We start from the raw sequence: 19,535 nt of genomic DNA on the forward strand, positions 1-19,535 counted from the left end.
TATTTGCTTATTTAAATGGTTTAATTATCTTCCTTACAATAACATTTGTTTTTAATGCTTTTTTTTAAGTTTGTCTTGACCATTTAAAAATCTTTAGCGTTTAGCCTTGTGTAAGTCAGAAATTTCATTCATTATAGTCCTAAAAAGGTCTTAAAAAGTCTTAAGTTAAGTTAAGTTTGATGAAACCTATAGAAACCCTGTTTGAAAAAAGAGCTGGGAGCCAAATGGCATTTAAATTTAAAACAAAAGTCACCAAAACAGCACAATTTGGATCAAAGCCTAAACGGGGTAGTTTCAAAGAGTTATACAATCTTATCTGCGAGATATATTGAGCTTAAACTTCACATACACGCTCTAGAGCAGGGTTTCTAAAACTCAGAGGTCTAATGTCCTGCAGAATTTAGCTTCAACTTGCCTCAACACACCTGCAAGGATGTTTCTAGAACACCTAGAAATGCTTTGGTCACATTAGAGTTTTTGCTTGCACAATTCTGTTGTACGGTGCTGCGAAAAGGGGCTGGATTAAACAAGATGACTAGACTTTAAAAAACGCGAGCGATTGGTCTATGTTTTAAATTTCTGTGCAGAGAGGTCATGTTTTGTTCTACGATTGGTCTCACGCAATCATGTAATGCGATTTCACAGGTCAGAGTTCACCAAGCTTGACCTTTTAAATGCAGCGAACTGCGAAACTTGTCACACAAGCTTGCGTTTCAGCTCTGACGCATTCATGTGGTATAAATGGAAGTCTGTAAGGAGAAAAGTGCAGTGTGAACACAGTTTAAGAGCTTGATTAGCTAGCCAAGGCTTGTCTGATTGGGGTTGGAGCTAAAATCTGCAGGACACTGGACCTCCAGGACCGAAATTGAGAACCCTTGCTCTAGAGACATATTATTTTACATTTTGCAGGCTGCACATATAAAATATTTCTAATCAATATACTGTAAATAATATTTCATATTCTGCAAAGACAAAGAAGTGAAAAATATAATAACAAATAGAAATGATAGTGGCATTCACCCTCCTTAAAGAGAAATAGAAACAAGCACCATGTGGGAAATGCAATTACTCATGAGCGTCTCTCATTCTGCATGAATTCAACTGTGCTCTGGCTTGCTCAACATTAATGACATGTACAGTAAGTTGCTTTGGAAGTTGAAGTAAGCCTTGTCAAGTATGCATTTACCTAGGCATGGGTCAGTAGATTATTCTCAAACCACCAGCAGATCTCTCATGTCAATTTCAAACAATCCTCTGGCAACATTTTGCGACATTTTCTAACTCATAGCATTGGCTCTGATGATATGCTTTACTCTCCACTAATGTAGGTCAAGTGAGCGGTGATTGTGTGTGTGTGCCGTGGGCTTGATCGGCCCACTGACTGCATCACAATGACATTAGGTGTTGAACAGAAGTGTGTGTTGTTCCCTCAGGAGCTGCGTGAGCGAGTGTTGAGAGGGAAATACCGTGTGCCGTTCTACATGTCCACTGACTGTGAAGGTATCCTGCGCCGCTTTCTTGTGCTCAACCCCACCAAACGCTGCACCCTGGAGGTGAGGAGGAGAAACTGCAGAGAGGGCGTCTCATTGAGTTTGCATGGATCTTGTGGCCTTCGACTCACTTTATCTGCCTCTCTGTTCTTCCCTTTCAGCAAATCATGAAGGATAAGTGGATGAATGTCGGGTATGAAAATGATGAGCTCAAGCCTTACATAGAGCCTGTGGAGGATTATAATGACACCAGCCGTGTTGGTGAGAAATGCTGTCTTATCATCTCGTTTTAGGCCAAAACAAATGGTTTTTAATTCTCAGTGTCTTGCTTTCCTGAATATATTTAGAATAAAATGTTTTATCTTGTTAATATCTATATTCAAAAGGATAAATAATATCATTTATTTGCCACATCGCTTATTGCTACACAATTTTAGACTATACCTCAGTTCAAAGGTTTGGTGTTGCTATGATTTTTTTTTTTTTGTTAAAGTTGACAGTCTCTTAGTTATTTTATTTATTTATTTGTTTGTTTGTTTGTTTATTTGTTTATTTGTTTGTTTGTTTGTTTATTTAACAAAAACTAATATTAATAGCAATCACTATTATTGATATTATTAATTAATTATATAAATAATGATACAGTATTATTAATATGAGTTATTAATATTTATAATTACAATAATAAAAAAAATAATGGGGCTGTATGGTGGCGCTGTGAGTAGCACATTCTCCTCACAGCAAGATGGTCTCTGGTTCAAACCTTGGCTGGGTCAGTTGGCGTTTCTGTGTGGAATTTGCAAAAAGTTATGAATAACACTACCAACAATTATGCCAATATTAATATTTAAATAGGATAATAATATAACATAATCATTCCTTATTATTAATAATAATATTATCATTAGAAGTATTCAGGCTGTTTCAGTTGGTATTTCTGTGTGGATGTTCTCCCCGTGTTTGCGTGGGTTTCCTCTGGGTGCTCTGGCTTCCCCACAAGTCCAAAGACATGTGGTATTGGCTAAAATTGACTTTGGTTTATGTTTGTGAACGAGTGTGTATGGATGTTTCCCAGTTACAGGTTGCAGCTGGAAGGGCATCTGCTGTTTAAAGCTGGATAAGTTGGATAATGCTGGAATAGTTGGCAGTTCATTCCGCTGTGGCAACCCCAGATTAATAAAGGAACTCTAAATAAATTGAGTCGAATAAAGAGTCGAAAAAAAATGAATGAATAAATGCAATAATAGGAAATAATTAAAATATTACCCCATTTGCAAGTTTTCCATACACATATGGTTAAATCTATTTGATAACAAAGTAGGAAAAAATTAGAAACAAGACACTTGAACCCAGATTGCTTAAGTCTGGTTAAAATGATCTGCTAAACCACTTGTCTGTTTACCATAATGATTGTTTTCTCTTTGTTCATACAGATGTAATGGTAGGAATGGGTTACTCGCGAGATGAAATCAAAGATGCTCTGACCACTCAGAAGTACAATGAGATTTTCGCCACGTATCTGCTTTTAGGTCGCAAGAATGAGGTGAGATAGGGATTGCAGCTGACCTGAGATCCCACCTGTGTGCTGTCCTGTCGTTGTGTAATGTCTCATATGTCACCCATATAGGATGGCATGGAGTCCCGGTCGAGCAGCAGTCTTTCCCTAGCACGTGTGCGGCCTAGTGCAATCACCAACGGCACCAGCAAACACTCGTCCACCTCCTCGTCCAGCTCCACCTCTGCCTCCAGTCACACTAAACCCCAGCGCAGTGCCTCTACCTACCACCGCCAGAGGAGACACAGCGACTTCTGTAAGCCCTTTTCTGTTTTAGAAATTGAAATCTACAGTTTACAGGCTACTATCTACAGTAGGACTAATGGAGGTTACACATAACAAGAGGAATAGTATTTATAGCTTAATTATAATTAGATATAAATTATGTTGATGGAAATGACTGGGCATCTGTTGATGGTAAGAAGTTTAAATATTAAGATTGATTGATATTGACTAAAAAATTGTCACTTTAGTATTATTAATATATAAGTTATATTATTAACAAACATTATTATTTCTATGATTAATAATAATAATATCTAATTCATTTTGTTGCTGGGCTTAAACAATGATTTGATATTTATATTGACAAAAATGAATCATATTGATTTCATAATTTAGTATTTTTGTCATTGTTGCTGGTATTACCATTATAATGGTTTTTATTAATTCTGAAAAATATATAATTATATTACCAGTTCATGAGAAATAATAATAGTAATTATTATTATCATATGTAATGTATAATTATTAATATTTATATGTTGTAATATATTTTACAAATTGCACTATAATAAGTATAGTAATAATAAAACAGTAGCAATAATAGTAATGATAATAAAAGAATGTATTAATGACTAAATTGTAAAATTATTCCTATTAACAACTTTATTAACAGTATTAAAACAGTAAAAAGTGTTTAATTATATTAATAAAAATATGTAATACTTAAATATAATAATAATGTGAAATAATAGTAAAAATTATTGAGTAATGTTACTGATAAATAATAATTCTACATTTTAAACTAATATTAATTTATAAATTCCTAAATATAAAACACGATTCACAAATCCAATTCGTAATTTCAAACATGATTCATGAGTACACAAATCCAATTTGTAAGTTCAAAACATGATTCATAAATACACAAATCCCATTCAAACATTATTCCTATTAACAACATTATTAACCATATTAAAACAGTAAAAATTGTTTCAATATTTTAACATAAATGTATAATAATTAAATATAATAAAAATGTGAAATAAAAGCAAAATAGTAGGGAAAAAAGTAATGAGTTATGATACTGATAATTAATAGTTTTAAATTTTAAATTAATAATTAAATAATAATTAATAATAGAAAAAAATAAGTAATAGTATAAATAATATAAATTCACATAATAATTTAAAAATAAAATGATTTTATTATACTATATTTAAATACTACAATTAGTTTTTTTCTTTTTTTAAATTTTACAAATTGTCTTTTTATGCTTGTCAGGTGGGCCATCAGTGCCAGTAGCCCATCCGAAGCGCAGCCCCACGAGTACAGGAGAAGGGGATCTGAAAGAGGAGCGTCTGCCCTCGAGGAAGACCAGCAGCAGTGTGGTAGGCAGTCGCAGCATCCCTCCATCCAGCCCTATGGTCAGCACCGCCAACAACCCCAACAAGTCTGAGATACCGGACCGCCGCAAGGACATCAATGCAACAACGGTAATCAAGACCGGCAAATCATCTACATCCTGTTGCAGGAAATAGTCTTATATCAAATATTCACTGTTAACCCTTGTGTATTGTTCAAATTTACTACCATTTTGTTATGTTCGTGGCTGTTTTTGCTCCATTTACTTCGATTGTAACCATATTTTTTGATTGCAAACCCATGTCACCTAATAATCATGCATTCTAGATTGTTGATCATCAGTTACAGGGCAGGACTGATCATCAGTTACAGTGCAACCAACAATCAAGAATGCATGAGTATATGGTGTCACGGCTTTGCAATAAAAATTGTTGCAATTGAAGTCAAAATGGGGCAAGTCATGTAATGGGGCAAAAAAACAGCCACGAACATTACAAGCATAATAAAAAAATTAAGTCTTTTAAAACAATATGATGTATATTTTAGGAGGATTCAACTGAAATTATAGCCATAAACTGATTTACAGACATGATCAACGCTTTCATTCTATGGAAAAGAGAAGCTGGACATTCAGCTATAAATAACTTCTTTTGTCTTGCACGGAGGAAAGAAAATAATGCTTTGTTTGAAAGGCACAGTGATAGAAATTTCTTTTTTGCACACACTATTCTGTTTTTAGAGTAAACAATCTAAATGATCTTTGGGACAATTCAAGTGCTGTCCATTAAAAGGTTGCATAACGGCCCCCTAAAAAACATCAATATCAACAACAAGTTTCCCCCTGGGATGTAATGGCACATGTTCATCATCGGGATTTTCTGCTCACAAAGTGATGTTCGTTTAGTGTGCAAACAGCTTGTTCCTGAAATGTTCCATTAGACAAAAACACACACATTTTTGAGGACAGCGGTGTCAGGAAAGCTTTTATTTAAAAAAAAGTGGTGTCTTTCTGTGTTCAAATCCAATGCCTGTTTTTTTTGTGCTTTAGAACAACATCCCTGCCAGTGCCATGACCCGTAGAAACACTTACGTGTGTACGGATCGCACCGGCACCGACAGACACTCCTTACTCCAGAATGGGAAAGAAAACAGGTATGCCTCTGTGTGTATATGTGGAATAAAGTGATAGTTCACCACAAAATGAAAACCCTTTCAAATCTTGAGAGACTTTCAATTAAATACAAGAAGAAATTTAGAATTTTTTTTTAAACTGGCAACCATTGACATCCATACAATGGAGCCAGATCAGTCTAAAAAATAATACATTTACAAAATATACTGTAGTTCATACATCCACAACACAATTCGCATTTACATATTCTAATTTGTAAATTCAAAACATGATTCAAAAATACAAAAATCCAATGTATAAATTTAAAACACGATTCATAAATACGCAAATCCAACATCTAAATTCAAAAAACGATTCAAAAATATGAAAATCCAATTTGCAAATTCAAAACATCATTCATAAATATGCAAATCCAACATGTAAATGCAAAACATGATTCAAAAATACACAAGTAAAATCTGTAAATTTAATAGCAATTTAAAAATACACAAATAAAATTTGTAAATTCAATAACGATTCAAAAATACACAAATCCAACATGTAAATTCAAAACACGATTCAAAAATAAACAAATCCAATTCGTAAGTTCAAAACACGTTTCATAAATATGCAAATCCAACATGTAAATTCAAAACATGATTCAAAAATACACAAATAAAATTTTTTAACTTTAATAACGATTCAAAAATACACAAATAAAACATGGAAATTCAATAATAATTAAAAAATAAACAAATCCAATTAGTAAATTCTAAACACGATTCATAAATACGCAAATCCAACATGTAAATTCAAAATACGATTCAAAGATACACAAATACACTTTGTAAATTCAAAACACGATACATAAATACACAAATCCAATTCGTAAGTTCAAAACATGATTCAAAAATACACAAATGTAATTCATGAATTCAAAACACAATTTATAAATACGCAAATCATTCAATTATTTTTCTTTCGGCTTAGTCTCTTTATTAATCTGGGGTTGTCACAGCGGAATGAAATCACCAACTTATCCAGCTTATGTTTTTACGCAGTGGATAAAATGCGCAAATCCAATTCATAAATTTAAATTACCACTCAAAAATACAAAAATAAAATTTGTAAATTCAAAAAAACATTCAAAAATACACAAATCCAATTCGTAAATTTACGATGCATAAAGGCACAAATTCAATTCATATGGTGAAAATATTTGATTTTTAATTGTAAATTCCCAAATTGAATTTATGAATTGTTTTGAATCTACAAATTGTATTTTGTAAATGTGAATTGTGCTGTTCATGTATAAATTGTATTTCATAAATATTTTTGAGACTGATCTATCTCCATACATACAAAACAAAAAACTCCAACATTCTTCAAAATATCTTCATTTGTGTTCAACTTATTCAAAGGTTTGAAAATGATGAGTGGTGTAAATGATGACAGATTTCTCTTTTGTGTGTGTGTGTGTGTGTGTGTGTGTGTGTGTGTGTGTATGTGTACTATCTCTTTGAAGTTTCATAATTGATGTACATGCTGGAGCTGAAACGATTTGTTCCTGTGTGCTTGTTTATTGAGATGGATTTGGTCTGTTATGCTTCAGCAGTGGCAGATGGCGACTGCTTAGCTGTCCTTCTATCACCCTCCTCTCTGAGGATGGTGCAAACACTGGCTGTCATGTGACTTAAAAAGAGCCATAGGAGGCACGTGGATTGTCTGGGTCACAAGGCTGCTTGACTGCTTGACCTAAAGAACCATCCCTCCCCCGAGCCTTGACATTACAGCACACGTGTCCACACTTGCAAAACTCACCATCGTTATAATGTGACAAATACACTGTGAAATAGAACTGCTTACACACAAATCCTTTTCATGTCATGCAATTTTTAAACCTCTCACTCAAAATGCAAAGCTAAATTTCCAAACACAACCAAACAAAATGCTACACTTATTCACTGTCACACACACATAATTTCTGATCACTAAACAATCACTGTTTTACTACAGTATAGGTCTATAAATAGGTTAAAAAAACTGGTCCACAATTTGTAGACGGCGTATTCACCTTTTCTACATCCTAAACTCCTCTAGAAAACAATAGAGAAATTCTTCTCAGCCTGGCTCTGGAAAGTGTATGATGGCCAACCCTATGCCCACATGACGCTTCTCCAGGAAAAGGGAGACCCCACACTCAGTTTTTTTCACTGTATTTTGGAGAATATACTTTTGCTTTACATACAGTATATTTATAGTTTTGCTGTATGCTACTGTATATAACAGTAATGTTTGTCCTAATGAATATTTTCAGTTTCTTCATTGCATTTGTGTTTATAGTCTACCTGTTACTCCTCTCTGCAGATTATTTTCACTGCAGGACATTGTATTGAAATGTAGATATAAGCCTGTTAAGGAGCAAAGAGCTTTACATTTAGAACAAAAGTGTTTCATTCTGACGTGTGTTTATGGCATTTTGAATGCAGTGTTACATTTTGAAAGAGATGTGAGGCATTTTGCATTTTGTGGTTGCAGTTTTAAGAACTGTAGAGTTTTGATAAAAGGTGACAATGTTCTGAAAACGCATATAAGCAGTTGGAAAAAACTGTAAAAAAATTTAATTATATTAATAATTGTTTTATTCATTTCTCCTGGTTTATCAGCATAATTGTAGAATTGAAAATTAAATTAATTTAATATATTTTATTTTTGTAAGTCAAACAATCAATCCTTGACAGTATCAGTACTTCCATACACACACACTTTAAACATCAAATTTCATCAATTTTCAGCAGAAAGTTAGAGAGATGGAGGAGTCTGACTGTACAATTGCCTCTAAGTGTATAGAGTGTACACCAGAAAACACTGTGTTCCAAAAACACTGACTAGTCTGCAATTTTAAAAGCTTAAAGTAGAGTTTAAAGGTTAGAAGTATTGAATTTGTGACGTACAAAAAACAATCCGTTCAATCTCAGCATACCTGAAAAAACAATTCATTCCACACACAATTTATTGCATAAAATAAAAGCAAGTATTGATAGTGTGTGAACTTAATTTGATTAAATGTAACATTTACACTGAATAAAATTAGGGCAGGTATTGATTAAAGTGTGAAATTAATTGTTTATTTTTCACACACTTTGACGGAGATGTTTCTTCTCCATGTACGTACGTATCATTAGTCATAAATAACTTTTTTTTTTAAACCTCACTGACTTTGAAATAATGCAGACTTGTAGACTTTGCATATAATATAGTTTTACACTTTTTAAAACAGTGGACTAGTCAAATTTTTGGACCTCAGGTATACACTCTATGCACTCAACCAAGTGTACAGTGCTCCTCCATCTCCATAATTTTCTGCTTTTAATGACTACAGTGGCTGACCAAGTGTGTGTGTGTGTTAAATGTCCATCAGTACAGGGTTATTTAGAGCGTTAAGTGAAGTGGCCCCAGGCCAGTGTGCAGGCTGAGGCAGCAAGTGAGATCTGTTAGATTTATGCCAGAACTGAGCAAGATGGCGAGGACAGAGGCGGTCTGATGTCAAGCGCTGCACATCAGTGACGTGAACCCGTCTGAACTGAAGACTATTAGTGCTGGTTGCTATGGGAAGAATCTCTATTTTTGTTGCACATAAAAAGAGAAGGTTTCAGCTTGACTTTAACACACCTCTTTGACAATATCAGGTTCAAACAACAATCAAGGAGTCCTTTGTAGAGCTGTAATTTGGCCTTAAAAGTTGGGCCTGACAGGGACTGAGCCAGACAGAATTTGTCCCGAGCCCGACAAGTACAGTTTGTTTGACAGCTTTTTTAAAGCCCGAACCCATTTACAGCCAGACATTTTTCAGATAGGCATTTGCACACTGCTCTTTTGTCTTTTTTCAAGAACAAGTCATTTATACGTGTGTAGTTATTAAGTAATCTGTAACATCGTAACATGTCAGCACTCTAAATAGGTACAGTATATGCACTTAGCTTTTAAATTGGCCAACACATCATTAAAAATAAGTCTTTCCTAAAAAATTATATTAAAATTAATTCTAAATTATGATGGGTATTTGAATAATGAAAGAATAATGCCAACATTAGCCTATATACTCTGTTTACATTTTGCATTTATGATTTAATTAATATTTAGTTATCATTTAAAAACCCTTTACTCACCTAGATCAGGCTCTTCAAAAAGGGTCTTGTTGGGTTCCTTCAGGTTAGGGCAAAGATATTCTGCTCTAGTCCTTTGTAACCTTATAGAACATCAAAACTGCATAAACAGCTATAAAGCCATATACATTTCCTAACAATGCCCAATTAACCACCCAGAACACCTTAACTCTGTGGCAAGTAAACAACTAGTAAACCATAGCAACCCATACCAGCCAGAACAGCGTAGCAGTACCTGGTTATCCATCCTGAAAATCATAGTAACAACTATGCATATCAACACAGTAGTAAATACTCAGACAGAGATGCCAGGTCAAAGCAGATTTTCAATCCCAATGATGACTGAAACCCCGCCCAAAACAAATAAAAAGTAGCTCAACTATTTACCTTGTCCAATCAGAGTCAACTGCTGGATTTCCACAAAGGGAAAGGTTTATCACATCTTGTCTGATGTTTTTTGATAAACATAGATACATTGTACATGTTGAAGTGTTGACTAATTTTCTCACACTAAACAACATGACTCGTTTCATAAGAAATTATTCAGTTTTTATTTTATATTTGGAAGAAATCAATATTTTTGTGGTCACAGCATGCTACGAAAGGAGCCAAAATAACCTGCAAAATCACCCCAATAATATGGGAAAACTGCGACCCTGGCAACACTGTACCTGAACACATAACTGCAAAACTCCAGCATAGCAACACCCTATTAGGCACATAGAACACAATTTCAGCTGCTATTTTTAGATTAGTATTATACGTTATTGTTTCATTTGCTCTCTTAGTCTCCGTCTTTTGTCATTTTATCTCTCCTTTGCCATGGGTTCGCACTAATTTAATACACAGAACAGGGAAAATTAAGCGATTTTTCTTGTCTCCTCCTTTCTCTGTGTCCTCTGTCTCCATTGTTCAGATGTGCAGTCCTGTCCAGGCTTTTTTTTACTTAGAGTTTAGTTTTAATTTACCTTAAGTGGCTGTTTCTGAGATGGGAATAAGAACACAAGAGAGCTCATGCCTCAGTGACTCAGCATCCTGCCTCACATTTACGCTCAACTAAATCCACATAGAGCTGCCTCACCAAGCGTCAAGATCTGATATCGCTCTAATCGTATAGCTGTAGAGCTCTTACTGTGTTTCATTCTTGGACACCATCTTACGGATTAAGTCCTGCCACCAATGTAGCCTCAAGTTAGGGCCACAATGACTGCAAATGAGCAGCAATAATGAGCATACATCATCACTGATTGTCCCTCAAAGCAGCTGTATTTAAAACTAGATTCTGCATTTTCTGGAGAAGTGTTTGCTCATGCAAAACTCGCTGACATATGCTGGGGGTGTTACAGTGCATGTGTCATACTGTTGATATGGTTGTACTGTTTTTCTAGTGCAGGGGTGGGCAAGTTCAGTCCTGGAGCGCCACAGTCTTGCTGATTTTTGCACTAACCTTGATCAAACAGGTTCTTCAGGACCAAACATGCCTAACCATGTTCTGGATGGTTGTAGGCAAGTTATTGCACTAAACTTTGGTTTAGGGAATTTAATTTCCATCAATGTTTTCTGATCTCTTTCCTCAGCTCTTTGTCACATCGATTACCTCCAGCTTCCCCGTCCACCCACAGCATTTCTGGTGCCGGGGCCTCCAGCTCTACTTCATCTGAACGGTCTCGGCTGACGAGGGGCTCCACCATCCGCAGCACCTTTCATGGGGGCCAGCTCCGGGAGCACCGGCCTCCCACCCACGCACCTCCCACCTCACCCACCCTTTCCCATGAAGCCAGCCCTCTGCCACATTCCCGTAGCCGTGCCACCACAAACCTGTTCACTAAGCTGACCTCTAAACTTACCCGCAGGTAAGAGGAAAGCGACAGTTTCATTTTGTAAGCCTGAGAATAAACTTTTAGAGATTATAGCTAAAATAGATCCAATAAATAAAATCTCTTCCAAAGCTTTTCATTTTAGAGCTAGCACAAGGAAATTTATGGCTTGTTCACACAAAGTACGATAATTGTAGAGATAACTCGAACAATATTCACACCAAGAATAATAACATTAAACATAATTATAATGTGAACTATTTTAACATCCACTCCAACAGGTAAAGTTGATTTCAATGATAACTACACTCACCGGCCACTTTATTAGGTACACATTACTAGTACTGGGTTGGGCCCACTTTTGCCTTCAGAACTGCCTTAATGCTTCGTAGCATAGATTCAACAAGATACTGCAAATATTCCTCAGAGATTTTGGTCTATATCGACATAATAGCATCACACAGTTGCTGCAGATTTGTCAGCTGCACATCCATGATGTGAATCTTCCATTCCACCGCATCCCAAAAGTGCTCTATTGGTTAGGATCTGGTGACTGTAGAGGCCATTTGAGTACAGTGAACTCATTGTCATGTTCATGAAACCAGTCTGAGATGATTCGCGCTTTATGAAATGGCGTGTTATCCTGCTGGAAGTAGTCATCAGAAGATGGAGACACTGTGGTCATAAAGAGATGGACATGATCAGCAACAATACTCAGGCAAGGCTGTGGCATTGACACAATGCTCAATTGGTACTAGTGGGCCCAAAGTGTGCCAAAAAATATTCCCCACACTAATAAATCAATATCCATGCTTTCATGTTGTTGATCCCAAATTCTGACCCTACCATCCGAATGTCGCAGCAGAAATCGAGACTCATCAGACCAGGCAAGGTTTTTCCAATCTTCTATTGTACAATTTTAGTGAGCCTGTGCAAATTGTAGCCTCAGTTTCCTGTTCTTAGCTGACAGGAATGGCACCCGGTGTAGTCTTCTGCTTCTGTTGCCCATCTGCCTCAAGGTTTGATGTGTTGTGTGTTCAGAGATGCTCTACTGCATACCTCAGTTGTAACGAGTGGTTATTTGAGTTACTGTTGCCTTTCTATCAGCTTGAACCAGTCTGGCCCACAGAACTGCCGCTCACTGCATATTTTCTCTTTTTGGACCATTCTCTGTAAACCCTAAACATGGTTGTGCATGAAATCTCCAGTAGATCAGCAGTTTCTGAAATACTCGGACCAGCCCATCTGGCACCACCAGCCATGCCACGTTCAATATCACTTAAATCAAATTTCTTCCCATTCTGATGCTCAGTTTGAACTGCAGCAGGTCGTCTTGACCATGTCTACATGCCTAAATGCATTGAGTTGCTGCCACATGATTGGCTGATTAAAAATTTGCGTTAACTAGCAGTTAGGAGGGTGTACCTAATAAAGTGGCCAGTAAGTGTGTATATGCTTTCATCTATAAACTACAATACCGTTCTAATTATTATATTAACCAAAGGAAAATAACTATAAATGCATCCACACCAGTAGAGGCTTATTATAAAGAGAACTATAATAGCATCCACATCAACAGACAATAACTATAATAATGATTTTTTTTATCATGTAACTACAGTGCTCAACGTATTAGTATACCAGCCAACAAATAACAACTAGATTGAAATCTATAATGACAAACATTTTAGTGTCTATACTAACTAAAAAAGTGGACTCTGATTGGCTGCCTTCTTTGTTATTATCATTCTGTTTTGTTGTCAAATTTAAAAGTTTTTTTTTTAAGGTTATAATTACCACTGTCATCTTTTAATGTGAACCGCATTAAATTGGCATGACACAGGCTCCGCCACTAGAACAATCCATTGTCCTGTAGAATCTTAGGAGGTAATGGAGTTAGACATGGGAGTGCTTGGAGCCTGTAATGTAATTGAGATGTTCAGTAGCTTGTAGGAAAGCTGATGGTGCGCTTTGCTCTTCAGCATCCTTAGTAATATTGTTTATGTGGCTGTCTGGGCCGAAAGCCAAAGAGGACGACTTTTGCAGGGATATGCAACTAGAAGCTCTTTATTAGATTAGAGCAACACTTCCAGCTTTTAAAAGAAACTTCCAGATTAGATTAAGCACCTATCTAGGGGTGACATCCAAGGTTTAATGTCCGTTTTCTGCAAAAGTTTTCATATGTACTCTTTGTATTAACTCTGCCTCAAGCCTCCTGTGTTATTAACCGACAGCTTTAGGCACCTGCTCCTCCACGTGTCCCTCTATCTCTTGGTCTTGGCTGTTATTGGGTGCTCAGTGTTTCTGTTTTGTTTATTTGCTTTATTTTTCCTTGCTGCAATCTTATTTTTCTCTTGATCTCCCTGTTTTCCTTCCTTCTTTCTGTCTACAACACTGTCCTTCTCTCTTTTTCCTTCCCCTCATCAACTCTTAGGGTCAATCTTGACCCCTCTAAGCGCCAGAGCTCAAACAAGTCAGTCTCGGGCTGCACTCTGCCACAGGGATCAAAAACAGTTAGTAAGTTTTCTTCCTGTTTGTGGCCTTTTCCCATTTCTTAGTCTGTCGAGTTACTCACAGTTTCACTGCTCTCCTGCGTTGGCGCTGGGTGTCAGAGCACCTCCTTGAGCTTGTAGACATAATTACTTTAAAAAGTTAAAAAGGAATTTGAATTGACACCATTTTTTTGCTCTCATATCATTCCAAACATGTATGGGTTTCTTTCGTCTGTGTTTAACCTTGCTTTAAGTGTACTTGCTCCACTCCGAGCACGTGTTTCTAGCATAGCTAAGGTAGTATGGTTTTACTAAAACAGCTCCCACTAATTATCTTCTGTTACACTTATCTCCTAAACCTTACTTCAATTTGGGTTATGGGCCACAGCACCAGTATAACAACTCTGCTTCTACTGTTGTTGTAGTACTGTATTTTAACTGAGGTTAAACTAGCGTCAGTAGTTAATGTAAATCATGAGGCCTTACACTCATTCTGTAAAAACTCACTTCCATTGAAGTTATTATACAGGGTGTCCACGGGGTCTTAATAAGTAGATAAATTAATATAGAGAAATTTAAGGCCCTTAAAAAGAATTAAAAGTCTTAAATGCTATTTTGAAAGGTATTAAATTTTATACCGTTTTTGATTATGTAATGAATGGTTGTATGCTAAAGTTTGCCTGAATTAAATCTGTGAATATCAGCATGATGTGCAGTTTATGAAATCATTAAAATCCTGATAGATTTGACATCATGCAGCTTTGTTTACTGCAGTAACCAAGGCAACACCATTATTTCAGCAGCTCTATAGTTGCCAACCTGCTGAATTAGCTAGATTTAATAGATTTGTATTCAGTTTATGAATAATGTTTTAGTTTTGGATTAGTTTCTTACATTAATATTTAGTAAATATACTGTAAGTTAAAATCTTGCCAGTGTTTCCAGTTATAAGGTCTTAAAATGTATGGAAAGAGTCTTTAAAAAGGTCATAAAAGGTATTGAATTTCACTCTCTGATTCCTGTATGTAGTGTTATACCAATCCATACCGCTTGGTATGGAGCCAGATCAGTCCCAAAGATAATATTTTTACAAATATATAATTCATACATCCACAACACAATTGACATTTGCAAAATCTAATTCATAATTTGAAAACACTATTCATAAATAGGCTAATCAAAATCAGAAATTCAAGACACTATTCAAAATTACACAATCAGATTCGTAAATTCAAAACACGATTCATAAATACACAAATCCAATTCGTGAATTCAAATTTCAAAAACACACAAATCCAGTTCGTAAATTTAAAACACGATTAAAAAATACACAAATAAAAATGATTTTTAATTGTAAATATACACATTGTGTGTATTTTTGAATTGTGTTTTAAAAAAAAAACATTTACAAATTGTATTTCGTAAATGTGTTATTTTTGAGATTGATCTAGCTCCATACTCCGGTTCTACTCATCCCCCTCTAAGTGAGATTGGAACTGGCGAATCCTTCATTGGGGGTACTCATGCTAACAAGGACTCTAAAAAACCTATGTCTAATGAGGTCAGTGTAGTTAGTTTTATTAGCACCACCATTTCAAGTTCATTTGAAAAACATGCCTCAGTCTGTAATTGTTGCTAAATGTAAAATACGTTTCTTCGGGTACATTTTGTTGCACATTTTAGATGGGAAATCCACTAGACGGCAATATCTGTGAGAATCTGAAATATGTTTCTTAGGGTGTGTTTTATGAAAGTTTTCACATACACGTCCTTCTTGTAAATGTTAATAAGCAAGTGGGGCTTGTCATGCAGCTCAACTAGCGAACCACTGACCTAAACCCAACTAATAGTGCCTTTAAAAGAAAATTTAAGAGAAAAGTGCACTATGGCTAGATAGTTTTACATTGATTTGACCTCTTTTGTGAAGCTGAGCACTCTGCATCCTAATTACAACACTGTATGAAGTGAGCTTCCAAGCAAACAAATCCACAGCAGTAAGGTTGTTCATATAGAGATAGAAAGGTGAGGCAGACATTTCTGGTTACAAATCATAGACATCATAAGTTGTTTTTTGGTATTCATGTATGTAGTGCTGTGCAAAGAACTGGACAAAATTATTCCTTTATTTGTCATTAATGTGTCCCTTTAAATATCACTAGCGTGAAAAGGAACAATAGTAGCTGATGTCATGTACAGCATTGTTTTTACATAGAAACTGCAGTCAAACATATGTTTTAGTGTGTTTGTGTGGTTTTACAAAAGTGTTCTGTACACTGAGGCATGTATGTTCAATGAGCCTTTGTTGCAGCAGAAAGCTCCTACTACTGTTACGCTCACACAAGGTTCAATCCCATGCAGGTCATGGCAACAATGTAACCTCTCCAATTTTGCACATCTCCCTATGAGTGTCTCTAGTTTGGAAGATGGCTGTTTTTACAAGGACTTTAAAGACCATCTAGTGTCAGTTGATAGTGCGCACTTTTAGGCTGGGGAAGTGATGTTTTACATGCAGAGCTCCTACTAGCTGACCTCTGTTACTCGTAGAACGTGTGGGATATTTTGAGAGCTGTCCGGCACCATATAAGTGTCATATGACTCATATGTAATAGAGTACAACAGTCGGTCCTGGAAGTAAAATTACTCTCATTCATAGAGAAATAGATTTTTAATAGCAATTTATAAACCTTTAAAGACAGTCAAAGAAGCATTTAAGTGTTTCATTTCTTAATGATTGTGGTTTTCAACTGATCACTTGTATCTTTGATTTATCCATAATTTATCCTCATTGAGACAGGAATTTGCCACCAGCAGTTTTTGTGTCATGTTTATTTATTCACAACAAGGTTATCAGTATAAAACTTCAACAATTTTTTTATTATTGTTATAAATTTTTATTATCGTACAATATTGCCCACCCCTACTCGCAGCTGGGTAATTTGTTTTTCATAGTGTACATTTATGAAACAATCACTTTTAGATATCCTTATGTAAAAAACACTTCCAGAATAAAGTATCCTGAAAAAGTAGGAGGAATCTGTTGCACTCTATTCTAAATGTTCTGAACTTTACATAATAATATCATAATAAGGTATTATTTGATGAAAACGTTCCTCATTCTTGTGCCGAAGGAATGAAAATGTTTTTTGCAATGTCTTAGCATAACATATATAAATCAAAACTTTTTAAAAGGTTATAGTTAAAAGCTGTATATTTGTGTACAAGTCATATGAATCAATGTTATGCTGCTTTATTTGTTACTTCTGCAACATGACAGCCTTAATTTGGGTTTTATGCAAAATATACTGATTGTCATATGATGCATTGAATTATACATGTTTGGAAAGACATGAAGGTGAACAATTTTGACAGAAATGTCATTTTTGGAGAGAGATTTTTGGAAATAATTTAATGTTATGTATTGAAAAGTTCTTTATTTATGTTTGCTCAAGGGTTCTTTTACACCAAAGCGCCATACATGTATCACTTTGTCATGCAATTTTCACACTTTTTACTCATTCACAGGAATATGACTCTTATCTGGATTCGAGGAATGCCATGTGTCCTATTTGTAGTTATTAAAAAATACAGAGAAATCTGTGTCAAATACCCTATTACAAGGCCTAATTTCAGACAAACCAGAGTCGAGCAGGGGCTTCCTCTTTCCTTATTAAACCCAGATTAGTTATGTAACATGCATTTGATCCTCTCATTCCAAATCTCATTCACCGCTGCCCAAGCTCATTTGCTTCACCTGCCAAACCACATGATTTTTCTGTTTAAATATGTTTTATTTGTATTCCCATTGTAATTATTTGAGAAAATGGACAGTACATTGTCCCTTTAAGAGGGAATCCACTAACTACCTCATTTGCTACATCATGTGAATGGAAAGTTTCACGAGTGCTCATAAAAGCAGCCTTGAACCGTAGCGCCCTCATGTGGGTCAACTAGTACTTGCTTTGTTTAATAATTACTAATCTGTTTTGATGTCTCTCATGTAGAATACTAGATTAATACACTTAAAAACGAGGTACCACACTTACACAATTAAATGTTGTATGCTGTTATCAACTGTGAATGTTTCTTTAATTTGTGTTACACTGGCATGAAGCAAGTGACGTCTCAATAATACAAGATACAATCTAAATACGTAATCCAACTTCTATGAATTCCATCACTGTTGTCAAATTCTTTTGTTGTCAGTGGTGAATTTTTTTGTTTTTTGTTTTTGTGGAATGCTGAAGGTGATGTCAGTGTAACAGTGCTGTGGTGTTATGGCAAGCCGTTTTGACATTTAATCTATAACCAGTACTAGTATCTATTTTCATGTTACTTGTGCTTAGTTTTAGATACTAGTATATTTTCCATTAATTAATAATGCTTATTCATTAGATACTAATACTTATTCATTAGATACTGCCTTTTCTTTAGATACTAGTGCTTACTCATTAGACACTAGTTCTTTTTATTAGATATTATTACTCATTCATTAAATACTAGTACCTATATAGTGGAGGAACTATGACATTACCTTGTAGGCTAATCAACTGCTAGCATAAAACTAGTTTCCTCGATAAAATCCCTATACAGTTTTCCCATAGGCTTTTTGAAGATTCCAAATAATAAGCTCCGTGTTTAAACATTGTTCATTACACTTACACATTTTGTCCAACTGGATAATCCTCACACGAAAATTCAACTTTTAGCACTTTTTGAATGCAAATGCAACAATTAAAAAGCTAACATTAGTCTATAAATGAACTACAGCCCGCTTACCTTAGTAATAGATGACAGAAATAAGGCGTGAGGGATAAGCCTATATGCCTGCAAGCTCCATCATGGACTCAGAAACAACATTCAATGTTCTTTTTTTGTCTCGAAGTACAGCGAAAAGCAGCCCATACAGTCACATATGCTATAAAGTTTAAGGAAGATTGTAAATACTGCAGTTATGACGGAGTTAAATGTGTTAAGATGTTCTGATGAAGAAAAAAAACAAAAAAAAATCCATTGATTGTTAAAGTGACAGTTAACGTGTATGTATTTTTTTACACGTTTGCATTACTGAGATTATGAAAGAGACTGGCAGCACTGGTAAGCAGTATCCCCTTAATGCCGTTTAATTAAAATAATGTTCAAAAAATGTATGTCTTGACAGTATTTACAGGTGAAGGCACAATCTTCACACAATATAAATTCCCAATTAGAAAAATAATACAGACTATAAAATACTATTTATGAAAATACTTAAATCACAGACAAATCCAAATGCCCTACACATGGGAGCTGCGTTCTAGACCAGCACAGCTCGATGATG

At 35.3% G+C, this 19,535-nt stretch overlaps 1 protein-coding gene across 16 annotated transcripts in view; it reads left to right on the forward strand.

Annotated features, from left to right (window-relative positions):
• Positions 1-19,535, forward strand: part of mark4b (MAP/microtubule affinity-regulating kinase 4b) — a 90,420-nt gene that overhangs the window by 64,793 nt on the left and 6,092 nt on the right. For 6 of the 16 annotated variants that reach the window (XM_087284172.1, XM_087284176.1, XM_087284180.1 and 3 more), the window contains exons 9-16: positions 1,434-1,553; positions 1,652-1,751; positions 2,924-3,033; positions 3,118-3,301; positions 4,552-4,763; positions 5,681-5,784; positions 11,487-11,762; positions 14,161-14,243. In XM_087284172.1, the coding sequence (XP_087140298.1) occupies positions 1,434-1,553; positions 1,652-1,751; positions 2,924-3,033; positions 3,118-3,301; positions 4,552-4,763; positions 5,681-5,784; positions 11,487-11,762; positions 14,161-14,243 (1,189 nt within the window). The remainder of the gene's footprint in view (positions 1-1,433; positions 1,554-1,651; positions 1,752-2,923; positions 3,034-3,117; positions 3,302-4,551; positions 4,764-5,680; positions 5,785-11,486; positions 11,763-14,160; positions 14,244-19,535) is intronic. The other 10 variants (XR_015509417.1, XR_015509418.1, XM_087284184.1 and 7 more) reach the window with 2 other exon arrangements.

This window comes from Danio rerio, chromosome 15 (assembly GCF_052040795.2).
Source record: "Danio rerio strain M-AB ecotype USA chromosome 15, GRCz13ab, whole genome shotgun sequence".
NCBI lineage: Eukaryota > Metazoa > Chordata > Actinopteri > Cypriniformes > Danionidae > Danio > Danio rerio.